Source organism: Brassica rapa, chromosome A01, assembly GCF_000309985.2.
Source record: "Brassica rapa cultivar Chiifu-401-42 chromosome A01, CAAS_Brap_v3.01, whole genome shotgun sequence".
NCBI classification, from domain to species: domain Eukaryota; kingdom Viridiplantae; phylum Streptophyta; class Magnoliopsida; order Brassicales; family Brassicaceae; genus Brassica; species Brassica rapa.
In genome coordinates, this window is record NC_024795.2 from 18,634,050 (window position 1) to 18,645,720 (window position 11,671).

The window sequence follows — 11,671 nt, forward strand, 5'->3', positions numbered from 1 at the left end:
CACATTATATAAAAATTATATTTTTCATCTAAGAAAATATAGATATAAAGAAAGTGTTTTATTACTTTAAAATTATATTTTATGTTATTTAAAAATATTTTTAAATGTAATATTACTATTTTGTGAACTTTCCATTTTTTATGAAATCATATTTATATATACATATATTTTCGTTTTTCAATTCATTTTTTTAACTTTATAATAGTTTTCCTTTTTTATCATATGTATATGTTTTTTTGGAAAATTTTAAAAAGAAAACTAAATAAAAAAATGAATAATAGTATTTTAAATATAATATTTTTAATTTATTATAAGTAACAGTGTGATCAACCATTGTGAAAGTTAACGTGAAATCGACACATATGAAACTGACTTCTTAAATAATAGTATAGAGATATGTTAGCTATAGATTATAATGCATGTAAAACATCTTAAAGCAAAAAAAATGGCATATAGGGTGTAGAAAAAGAAGAAGAAAATGTCATATTCCATTGAGAAAATGGATACTCAACTTTATGATTTTGTAATAGCTTGTTGTTGTAAAATAAAGAGGAAAAAATGTTCGAAAGTGTAGGTGACTGTGTTATTCACAACACAAATTGCCTAAGATTAAAAAGATTTATTCAGGAATAAACCAAACCTTCTCTCCTCAAAGAGTGGACAAAACCAAAAGCAAAACCACACTCAGAATAAAAAGTGCCTTGTGCTCCATAAACAAAACAAAACCACCATTTTACTCCTCTCTCTCTCTCTCTCTCTCTCTCTCTCTTTCTTCGCTGGCTTCTGCAATTCGAAAATTGGCATCTCGCTGACGCTCTTCGCGAATCACGTCTCCACAATCTCCAGCTCTATCTCCATAAACGAGGTGGGTCTTTAATCAATTCTTCTTTTTGGCTTGCGTCTCGGTGTAATAGCTAAACCCTAAATCGAACATGTCTTTGGGGGGTGGTTCTTTAGCTCAAGCTCTCCGGGAATGATTCCGATGGATAATTACTGCGTGCCGAGCAGTAGTTCGAGCATGACTGCTTCCTCTGGATTCCATCTGACTCTGAATTCTCCGGTTGGACTCAAACATGAAGCTGCTGCTGCTGCTGCTGCTTTAGCTGTCGATTGGTCTCTTGAGGAGCAGTATACTTTGGAGAAAGGTCTTTCAATGTAAGTCTTCTTCTTTTCCGCTTTGATAAAGGTCCTGACTTTGCCTCTCACTTTAACTTTAATATAGCACATATTCTGTTCTGTTATCTGCAGTTTTTGCTTTGCATTGCATGAAACCTTTTTTCTTGCTATTTTTAGGTTTAAAGATGAGCCACAGGTTACTAAGTATGTAAAGATCGCATCAACTCTACCAGATAAAAGCGTACGGGATGTAGCAATGAGGTGTAAATGGATGACGGTAACTCCTTGTCATTAAGTTTAAGTTTCTTGTTATTGTCCTTTTACTTGTGAGTTGAAAGAAACAGCAGTTCTAACTTATACGATATGTGGCTGTCATGAAATTAGTGGTCCGAGAGATATTTCTATAACTGTTAAAGCATTTGTTAAGTATAAGGGAACCAATATGTATGCTCTGTTAAAGATAAATTCCTACAGGAAAAGATCTTATATATATTTTTGGCTATAAGGTAGGCTTAAAAGTTATGTTTCTCTATGGGTCAAATACACCCACCCTACCATATCATAAAGGTCTGTCTAAAGTATGGTTGAGGGTGTGCGAGGAGAGAAATAACATGTATTGCTGACGATAGATCTGGCTTTCTCTTTGCTCTGGAGTCATGTTGGAACTTTATTTGACCCTAAGCTTCATGTAGTTACCCTTAAACTTATATCGCTTTATGTTAGATAATCCTTGGTCTTTCCGAACTTTCTGAAATTGATTTTGACATGTAACCTTTAATTAAGGGGTACTATTTGTGCTACCTGCAGTATGCCTTACAGTTTAGTGTTTTAGATTCACATAATAAAGTGGGAAAATGAGTTAAACAAGTTTTTGTGCTAAAGATTACCTCCTAGGCTTATTTTTGTGACTCGTTCAAACAGAAAGTTTCAACATTACTATTTTTTTTTTAACTTTTATAATAATTGCTAGTTTGCTATTATTTTATCTTTCAACTATCTATGATCTTTAAATTGTCTTCGCTAAGAATGGTATCCTTTTTTACAGCAAAAACGAAGAAAAGGAGAAGAACATAGTGCCACGAATGTTAATTATAGAAAGGTATGTTTGCTTAACCAAATGTATATCTTTTTCTGTAATCAAGTAAACATATAATAATTGTAGATGGCCTATGTTATATTTTTCCTTAGAAGAGTTTATTAGCTGCAAATGGCTTTTTTAATTGATTAAGGTGGTGGATTTACCCCCAAAACTGAACATGTTCTCCACCGTGCCACAACAAAATGCTACATATGTCATGAACCCTATGTGCCAGAGTGCACGCGTGCCTTTTGAAGGTTAGTAAGTACTACTTGGGTCATAGACACACAGTATTGTCGGCATCATTATCTTCTCTCTTTCCTGCAAATGATATAACCGTAAAAAAAGATTATTTCAGAATGACAAGGTGCATCTTGTCTAGAATTTCGAGCAATATACTGGAAATTTGTGATTCATCTTGTTGATGTTAGAGAGTTCCTTGTCTCTCTTGATTACTGTCTTATCTTCTTAGTTAGTTGTGTCATTTTAGAATGAAAAATCAACCTTGTTACACTATCCTAAAGCTGTTACATTTTCAGGTTTCATATTTATTCCAAACTCCTGTTTTCTTAGGTGCAAGTGATGCAGTTATGGAGCTTCTACGGCAGAATGCTCAAGCTTTTAGTCAAATTTCTTCAAACCTTTCTGCGTTCAAGGTATTTGATTTGCTTTTTTTTTTTTTTTAGCAACAGTAAATAGGTAATCTGAGCCTAATGCTAGTCGGTAGAGAAACATTGGTATGCGCAGAAAAAAATTGACTAAAAAAATCATTGATCCTACTTTTCACATGCAGTGGTCATCCTAATATTCTATTTTATGCATACAGCCACAGGATAACATCAGTCTGTTTTATCTTGCAAGAAATAACATCAGTTCCATCTTGAATGAGTATGTGGATCTATTTGCACGATGAATCACTAATGATACATTTCCTTTGTCGTCTCTCTCCTTCTCTTTATAAAAGCTTGAATTGTTATACTCTTACTTATCATTGCTACAGCATGAAGCAGATGCCTGGTATCATCAGCCGGATGTCACCACTGCCTGTTTCAATCAACAATGATCTTGTTGGCATGTTAATGACGAGTACACGACGGGTAAGCAATCTTGCATTTACTCTGCAGATGGTGTGGATAGGACCCTTAAATAGTTTGGTTTACTTCACGTTTGATGTTAAAATAGAATATTCTTATCTGTCTCTCAGCCGAGCTCTTATATCATTCCTTCGAGTATCCATCTGAAGCAGGAACCAAGAAACTGATGGGGGAGGTGGGGTGGGTGGGAGAGATTTGGTTTTGACCAATGCTAAAGGAAATAAGCACAGAAAACTGGTGAAATGGCAGTTGTTAGATGTGACATGGACTTAAAGAAGATGGTTTATCACCTGCGAAGAACACAAGATCGAACGAATATTATCTTGTAGAACCCTTTGTGCTGTCGGCTAATTTTTGCGTGGAAAGGGTTAACTAAAACACCTTTCCAAGATATGAATTCGTTGCACATATCCGTCGTAGAGTTGGTTGTATAGATTAGCCGTTTGTGTAAGGTTTTAGATGAGAGTTATTTACGTTTGTATTAAGAACACATCTTTGTAAGTTTTGGACTTCAATACATGCACCCTAGTATTAGCGTAAAGAAACGAATGTATATAGATATTATAATTATATATATGCATGAGTAACCCTAATTACATGGGATATGAAAACTACTATTGGGTCTCAAAGCTGGGGACTTTCTCTGTGGTTCAGTAATTATACTTGTTTCCAAGAAGACAATGGTGAAGTTTCAGCGTGGTCGTAAGTAGTTATTACGTCCCAATATCGTTCCCCTTTCACGAAATCCGGTCTAGCAATGGCTTCAAGGTCAGCCATGTCATCAGGAGTGAGTTTAACGGATAAAGCTCCAATGTTCTGATTGAGGTTTTCGATTTTGGTGGTTCCTGGAATGGGACAGACATCATCTCCTTGGTGGTGAACCCATGCAAGAGCTAGTTGTGCAGGAGTGCAGCTTTTGCTTGTTGCTATCGCTTGGACTTTCTCGAAGACAATCTTATTGTGCTCTAGATTCTCCTCTTTGAATCTCGGTAGACTCTGTGACCACAGCAAATATCAACAAACAGAACATACTAAGTCAAATATTGAAACAAGATGGAACAGAGTAGTGAATCAATCGTGTACTGGCCTTTCGAGGATCACCGTGCTCAAGATTCTCAACAAGTTTGGTTCCTGATGCCAAGAAACCCCTTCCTAGAGGACTATAAGCTACAATTCCAATCCCAAGTTCCCTAGACATAAAAGAGATGAGATATGACTTCAACATGTAAACAAAGAGGAATGCTATAGCTGCTTCTGGTTCCTCACACACCTGCAGGTGGGAATGATATATTCTTCCACGTCTCTTGACCATAAGGACCATTCTATTTGCAGAGCGGTTATCGGGTGTACTGCATGTGCTCTTCTGATAGTTGAGGCAGATGCTTCAGACAAACCGATGTATTTTATTCTGCCTTCTTCCACTAGCTTCTTCAGTTCTCCCATCTTTAAAAGTATATATAAATCATAAGTTCAACAAATAAAAGAGCAAAAAGAAAAACAAATTATAAACGAGAGCAAGCAAATTACAAGAAAAAGAAAAAGGAGAGCAACCAAAAGAAGCCCTTACCGTGACTTCTATGGGGACAGTGGTATCAATCCTATGCTGGTAATAAAGATCAATGCAGGTAACACCAAGACGCCTTAAACTTGCCTCACAAGCAGACCTCACATAGTTTGGATCTCCCCTAAAACCTAACTTTCCATCTTCAGAAGTAACGAGCCCAAACTTTGTCGCTAATTCCACTTTCTCCCTCAACCCATCTTTCAAAGCCTGTCAAGGGAAAAAAAAACACAAACAGCTCTGATGATTTGCATGAAGCTTAAACCCTAAACTCTAAATCAAATCACTAGTTTCTTTACCTTTCCCAGGAGCAGCTCGTTTGTCTCGGGGCCATAGAAGTCGGAGGTGTCTAAGAATGTGATTCCAGAGTTAATGGCGTGACGAAGAAGAGCGACGGCCTTTGTATCAGGTGTCGGAGCGCCGTAGAAAGCGGAGAGACCCATGACACCAAGTCCCTGAGCTGAAACCTCAAGGCCTTGGCTCCCCAGCTTCATCCTAGGAACTTTGTAAGCTTCTTCCGCCATTGATGAATGAACCTTTCCAGGACTAAGCAAAATGATTCAATGAATATGTGTTTCAACACAAAAAGGTTTTTTTTTTTAGCATAAGGAGAAGCCAATGGAATTTTATAAAGTGGATAGGCGCCAGACTGTAGGTTCGAAGTCAAAAAGCAAAGAGGACAAAACAAAAGTGTAGGCTCTCAAGACTTTTCAGTTTTGTACGTCTGACTGTATGAAGAAAAACCAAAACTGTAGTCTTTCAAGACTTTTCAAGAATGTTTATGTGTTGATGTTTACTTTGTCTTCCAGATCATGCTTACATCATCTGCTACGTGTAATAACCCAACTCCATGCGATTAACAAACTGTATTCCCAGTGCCACATAATATCAGCTTTTATATGTAAACATGCCGCTTAAACTCTATGTTACGTGGAATCAGAAGCGGATACGCGGAAGCGGAAGCGGAAGCGTTTGGAAACATGGAATCGGTATTTTATAAAATTTTAGGAAGCGGAAACATGTTGAAAGCGTTTTAATATATATATATATATATATATATATATATATATATATATATATATATATATATATATATATATATATATATATATGTATATAATAGTAACAATACTTATTATTATTATTTATTATTAATCTGAATAAGTATCATTTTAGTGTTAATATTTTAATGTACAAAATCTAAAATGAAATTGAAATTTAAGTTAATTTTTTGTAATATATATATTATATATCATGTGAATATTATTATATTTATCAAGTAAAGGAAAAAAAATATCAGTATATTATTCAAATGTTAGTTGTCCTCGTGTTATTTTCATAAAAATGCATATATATTATTGTTTATTTAGACCGGTGAGAAAAATATAATATCCATATTTATTTTTCCTTTAATTTTGGCTAATAGAAAAATTCAAATAAAATTTATAGTTTAAGAATACGCGTAACTTGAAAACCATAATTGCTTCTTCTCCATCATTGCTCACCTTGGAAACTACCTTTTCACACGAAAATTATACACATCTCAGTAATTAACGAGTGCGAGTATTTGTCAAGCGCTTTATATTTTTGAACGAATCCGACTTATTCAATCAGGCGCTTCGAAACCGGAATCAAAGCTTCCTCTGCGCTTCCATATTCAACTTTTCAGGAATCCTGATTCCATCACGATTCCTAACGATTCCGGACGCTTCCAAATCCGCTTCCGCTTCCGAAGCGGGAATCATAGATAAAACAACGATTCCATGTAATGTAGCTTAAACTTCAGTAACCGTTTGACTAAAGGAAACACGATCAATGTAAGAAGAAACCTTCATTTGTTCATCCGGAAAAAATGTCACCTAAATCATCAATTTTTAGATCTGATTGGAATAAACCATTATATAAATTTATCAAAAAAGAAACAAAAATACATTCAATTTTTATTGAAAAACCATTTTAATCATAAATTTTTGTTGACCATACTATTTTATTCATATCCACCTGAAATAGCTATAAATTGATTTTTTTTGGCAAAAATATGAATCAACATTTTTAACAAAATATTAGATGTTAACTTTTAAAATAAATTATTTAGTAACTAACACTTTATAAATACATATTAAATAAATTAATTTTTTTCTTTATTTTCTTCAAAATAATATTTATATCATTTTAATTTATATTCTAAAATAGTTAGTTTGAGAATATTAAATAAATACTTAATACGCAATCAATGATATGTTAACTAAATATTGTAGAATATAAATGAAAATTATAGAATTCTTACTTTCAGAAAATGAAAAAAATTATATCTTTGTTTGAATTATTTATTAGTATTATAGTTATTAAAATATTTTTTTTAATATTTAGATCCAATATTTTGGAAAAAGTATTGATTTATATTTGTGCCAGAAAAATATCAACTCAGAAATTCAAGAAAGTATCTTGGTATAATGAACCCTTATTATTTTTAAATAAATATTTGAAATATAAAATACTTTATTTTGATATATTTTAACAAAAAAATTAAAAAAATGAAACTAATAATAAAAATATCAATAGTTAGTGAATATTTCATAATTTTAACTTGTTTATGTTAGCATCCTCTTAATTACCACTTTTGTGCAAATCTTTAATAGTGCAAACTGTTTAAATTCACAAAGTTCATGAAAGAAAGTGTTCATTTCAAGTCATAAATTAATGTTTGGGTAACGGAAAACCCAAATATATTTTTGAGCCACAAAAAAAAAAATATATATATAATTTTAAGGGCTTAATTGCCAAATAACCAAAAAAAATGAAAAATTAGATTTTGGGAGAGAGAGTAGAGAGAGATAGGAAGAAAAAGTAAGAGAGAGGGGGGAATTTTGGTTAGTTAGTGTATTTATGTTTTTTCATGTATATAGGGTGCAATTTCCCTTAATTTTAATGAGATCTGTAAGATGAAAAACAGTGACATTGGAGCAATAAGAAAGAAAAAGAAAAAGAAAAACAGTGACATTGGTTAACGACCAAAATATTCTTGATCAAATTATTAAATTGCAAGACAGGAAACCTCAAACATTACATAAACTTTCTTTCGTAGGCATTGAATTTTTCTTATTGCAAACTCGCAGACCCATCCATTAACCTAAACTTATTCAAACACACACACACACAACCAAAAGCACAATAAAACGGCATTCGTCAAACTCCTTTATCCCTCAAACCGATCATAAACTCAGCAAAGACTGCAGTCCAAAGATGCGGTTTATGCTGCTTTCCAAGAAGACAGTGGTGGAGTCTCCGAGTCCTTGTAAGTAGCCATGTTGTTGTCATATCGTTCCCCTTTCACAAAATCCGGTCGAGCAATGGATTCCAGCTCAGCCATCTCTTCAGGAGTAAGCTTCACAGATAAAGCTCCTATGTTCTGGTTCAGGTTTTCAATCTTGGAGGTTCCTGGAATGGGACAGACATCATCTCCCTGGTGGTGAACCCATGCAAGAGCAAGTTGTGCAGGAGTGCAGCCTTTCTTTGTCGCCATCGCCTGAACCTTCTCATAAAGAATCTTGTTGTGGTTTAGATTCTCCTCTTGGAATCTCGGTAGACCCTGTGGACACATAAAAAAATAGTAACAAACAGAACATACTAAGGTGACTCCAAATCTTGAAATATGCTTAAACGAGATGGAACAGAGTATTATTGAATCCTTAGTGTACTTGCCTTTCGATAATCATGGTCCTCAAAATTCTCAGCAAGCTTAGGTCCTGCTGCCAGGAAGCCTCTTCCTAAAGGGCTATAAGCTACAATTCCAATCCCAAGTTCCCTACAAGAGTTGAGATATGAATTAAAAAACATGTAAACAAAAGAGAAAAGAGTTATGTCCGATTCTGATTCCTCACAGACCTACAGGTAGGAATGATATCTTCTTCCACGTCTCTTGACCATAGGGACCATTCTATCTGCACAGCAGTTATCGGATGAACCGCATGTGCTCTTCTGATAGTTGAGGCAGATGCTTCAGACAAACCGATGTATTTTATTTTACCTTCTTCCACTAGCTTCTTTAACTCTCCCATCTTTTCAAATAGTTTCATCAAACCATTAGTTAAACCAAAATCACAAAGAGATAAAGAGCCCTTTTTCTCCATGAATAAGCTATAACTTTGAACACAAGTTTAGACTAAAGTTGAAACCAAGAAGCCGTTACCGTGACTTCGATGGGCACAGTGGTATCAATCCGATGCTGGTAATAAAGATCAATGGATGTAACACCAAGACGCCTTAAGCTTGCCTCACAAGCAGACCTCACATACTCTGGGTCTGCCCTAAAACCAAATTTTCCATCTTCAGAAGCAATGATACCAAACTTTGTTGCCAGTTCCACTTTCTCCCTCAACCCATCTTTCAAAGCCTGAAAAAAGTGTATGGGCATGCACCATAATCCCTGAATCATAGCTTAAAAAAAACCTAATCCCAAGTTCAAAACGAAGAGTTTACCTTGCCCAAGAGCAGCTCGTTAGTCTCAGGGCCGTATATGTCTGAAGTGTCTAGGAATGTGACGCCAGCTTTAATGGCATGTTGGAGAAGAGCGACGGCGTTAGTCTCTGGTGTTGGAGCGCCGTAGAAGGCAGAGAGACCCATGCAACCAAGTCCCTGAGCTGAAACCTCAAGGCCTTGCCTCCCGAGTTTCATTCTCCGTACTCCGCAAGCTTCAGCCATTGTGTAATCAAAGAGGAAAAGATTTGAAGAAATTGTTTTGGTGGATTCAGAAGCAGATTAAAGGGGTATTTATAGGAGTGGAGACTGTGGAGTGGGTGTGGCATTGCTATGGGCTGGTTAAGTGTGTTTCGGAGTTTCTTAATTATTAGTCAAAGAAAAGTCTTATTAGGTTTTTTGAACTGTACATTTTGTTTGTTTTATTTTCTGAGTTGTTATTTATTTGATAAAAGGAATAAAAATTTATATATTTTGACGTCATTGATGATTTCATATCAGTACTCACCGTCTCACCGTTTGATTTTCCAACATCTTTTTATAATTTTAAATTACGGACCTCTCCAAGAAAACTATATTAAACACACTAGTTGGAATAATCATTGACACTATAATAAATATATTTTTGAAAATATACATCTAAAGATAACTAGATAAGGTGACTCCCATTATCAAATGTTGTGCTTTCTAAACTCTGATTAGCATTTAAATACATAAAGAATGACAATAGTAGTAAAAAATAATCACATGACTTTTTCTCAAAAAATAAAAATAAAATCACATGACCTAGCATTATAATAAAGAAATGACTGTTTTATAAAAGGATTTAATATTTTATGACTCTTAATGAAAACTAGATTTTGATCCGTGCAACCGCACGGGTGTTTGTTTTCACTTTTCTATACATAAATTATTGTTTTAGAACATAAGTGGTATATATTTTTAATGTTAATCATATACTTAAATATTTATATAACTATTTCAAATACAATAATTTTATAATTTACATGTTATAATTAATTAATTTTTTAAACTTTATGTATTTACCACTTCTTATTATATATTTATCTTATTGTATTTGCATTTAGTTATTAAGCAAATTAATATATTCATGAGAAAATATATTTAAAAAATATTTTTATGCTAAATTCTGATCCATGTTTCAAAACTGGATTTCTTTTTACCAATATTTTTATGGTTATTCATTTTAGATAATTTATTATTGTTACTGCTGGGAATATGAATCATTATCCGCGGGCCCCGCCCCATTTGACTCGCTGCGGGGCGGGTGCGGGTCGAGTGATTTGAAAAATTTGGTTCGCGGGTGCGGGTGCGGGTTGAGTGATTTTTATGCGGGGCGGGTGCGGGTCAGCTAAAATTCAGCGCGGATATCCGCCAACCCGCAAAAACTAAAAAAAAAAGATTTTTTTTAAAAATATTATTTTTAAATAGAAAATTTTTAAAAAATAATTTAATTTTAATTATAAATAGATTAATATTTATTATTTTTAATAAAAAATATTTAAAATATTAAATTTTATTGTTATTTTTAATAAAAAATATTTAAAATATTAAATTTTATTGTTATTTTAATAAAAAATATTTAAATTAATAATTTTTAATATTATTAATATTATCCGCGGGTCTAGCGGATCACCCGCGGGTTTTAGCGGGGCGGGTGCGGATTTCATATTTTCTTCTTGCGGGTCAAGCGGGTCAAATTTTTTGAGTAAAAAAAATCAGTTTATCCGCGGGTTGGCGGGTCAGCGGGGCGGGTTTGACCCGCAACCCAGCTCTAATTATTGTATATATAAAAGGGTAAGATATGTTAATTTTTAGACATGTATTATATAGTTTGTTAATTTTAAGCCGTTCTATCATCATATTATATTTTAAATAAATAGTTTATATTTATGAAAATAAAATTTATAAATTTATCAATTGAATATAATTTTATCATATTTATTTTAGTATAATAATTATATTTTAACATGATCATGACTATAAAAGTAGATAAAATAGGATATAATTTATTTATTTTCATTTCTAAACGATAACTTAAAATACATTAAGTTATTGTTTAAATATTTTTACATAGATTTATTAGAATTTTTAAAATATAATATATAATATATTATGATTAAAGTAGTTACAAAGATTTTATATTATTAAATTTAAAGAAATACATGTTAATTTTTATACAAGTATTATATAGTTTGATAATGTTAACCCATCTTACCAACATATTAGATTTTATTTTTGAACATAAATATTTTATAATTACGAAAGTAAAATATATAAATTTAATACAATTTTATTATATTTAGCTCAATATAATAATTTTAT

General features: G+C 33.0%; 3 protein-coding genes across 9 annotated transcripts; 1 reads left to right on the forward strand and 2 right to left on the reverse strand.

The window, feature by feature from the left end:
* The first annotated feature begins 265 nt into the window (after nt 1-265).
* On the forward strand, nt 266-3,825 carry LOC103829993. 7 transcript variants are annotated; one of them, XM_033278215.1, is made up of 9 exons: nt 266-865; nt 958-1,155; nt 1,294-1,393; nt 2,162-2,215; nt 2,346-2,451; nt 2,768-2,850; nt 3,021-3,082; nt 3,205-3,291; nt 3,441-3,825. In XM_033278215.1, exons 2-8 carry the CDS (start codon nt 974-976, stop codon nt 3,272-3,274), a joined length of 657 nt encoding a protein of 218 aa, XP_033134106.1. In that variant the 5' UTR covers nt 266-865; nt 958-973; the 3' UTR covers nt 3,275-3,291; nt 3,441-3,825. The 7 variants fall into 7 exon arrangements, with proteins under 7 accessions (XP_033134106.1, XP_033134112.1, XP_033134102.1 ...); XM_033278213.1 differs by having other exon boundaries at nt 274-865; nt 3,399-3,825; XM_033278208.1 differs by having other exon boundaries at nt 283-865; nt 3,195-3,291.
* LOC103829984 (probable aldo-keto reductase 6) lies at nt 3,826-5,676 on the reverse strand. The gene is made up of 5 exons (XM_009105678.2): nt 5,149-5,676; nt 4,856-5,059; nt 4,559-4,731; nt 4,376-4,478; nt 3,826-4,284 (listed from the first exon to the last, which is right to left on the reverse strand). The coding sequence occupies exons 1-5, from the start codon at nt 5,371-5,373 to the stop codon at nt 3,946-3,948; spliced, it is 1,044 nt and encodes a 347-aa protein (XP_009103926.1). The 5' UTR covers nt 5,374-5,676; the 3' UTR covers nt 3,826-3,945.
* A 2,173-nt stretch (nt 5,677-7,849) lies between these two features.
* LOC103830009 (probable aldo-keto reductase 6) lies at nt 7,850-10,036 on the reverse strand. Its single transcript, XM_009105707.2, has 5 exons — nt 9,329-10,036; nt 9,039-9,242; nt 8,735-8,907; nt 8,552-8,654; nt 7,850-8,438 (listed from the first exon to the last, which is right to left on the reverse strand). The coding sequence occupies exons 1-5, from the start codon at nt 9,548-9,550 to the stop codon at nt 8,100-8,102; spliced, it is 1,041 nt and encodes a 346-aa protein (XP_009103955.1). The 5' UTR covers nt 9,551-10,036; the 3' UTR covers nt 7,850-8,099.
* Nucleotides 10,037-11,671: the final 1,635 nt, after the last annotated feature.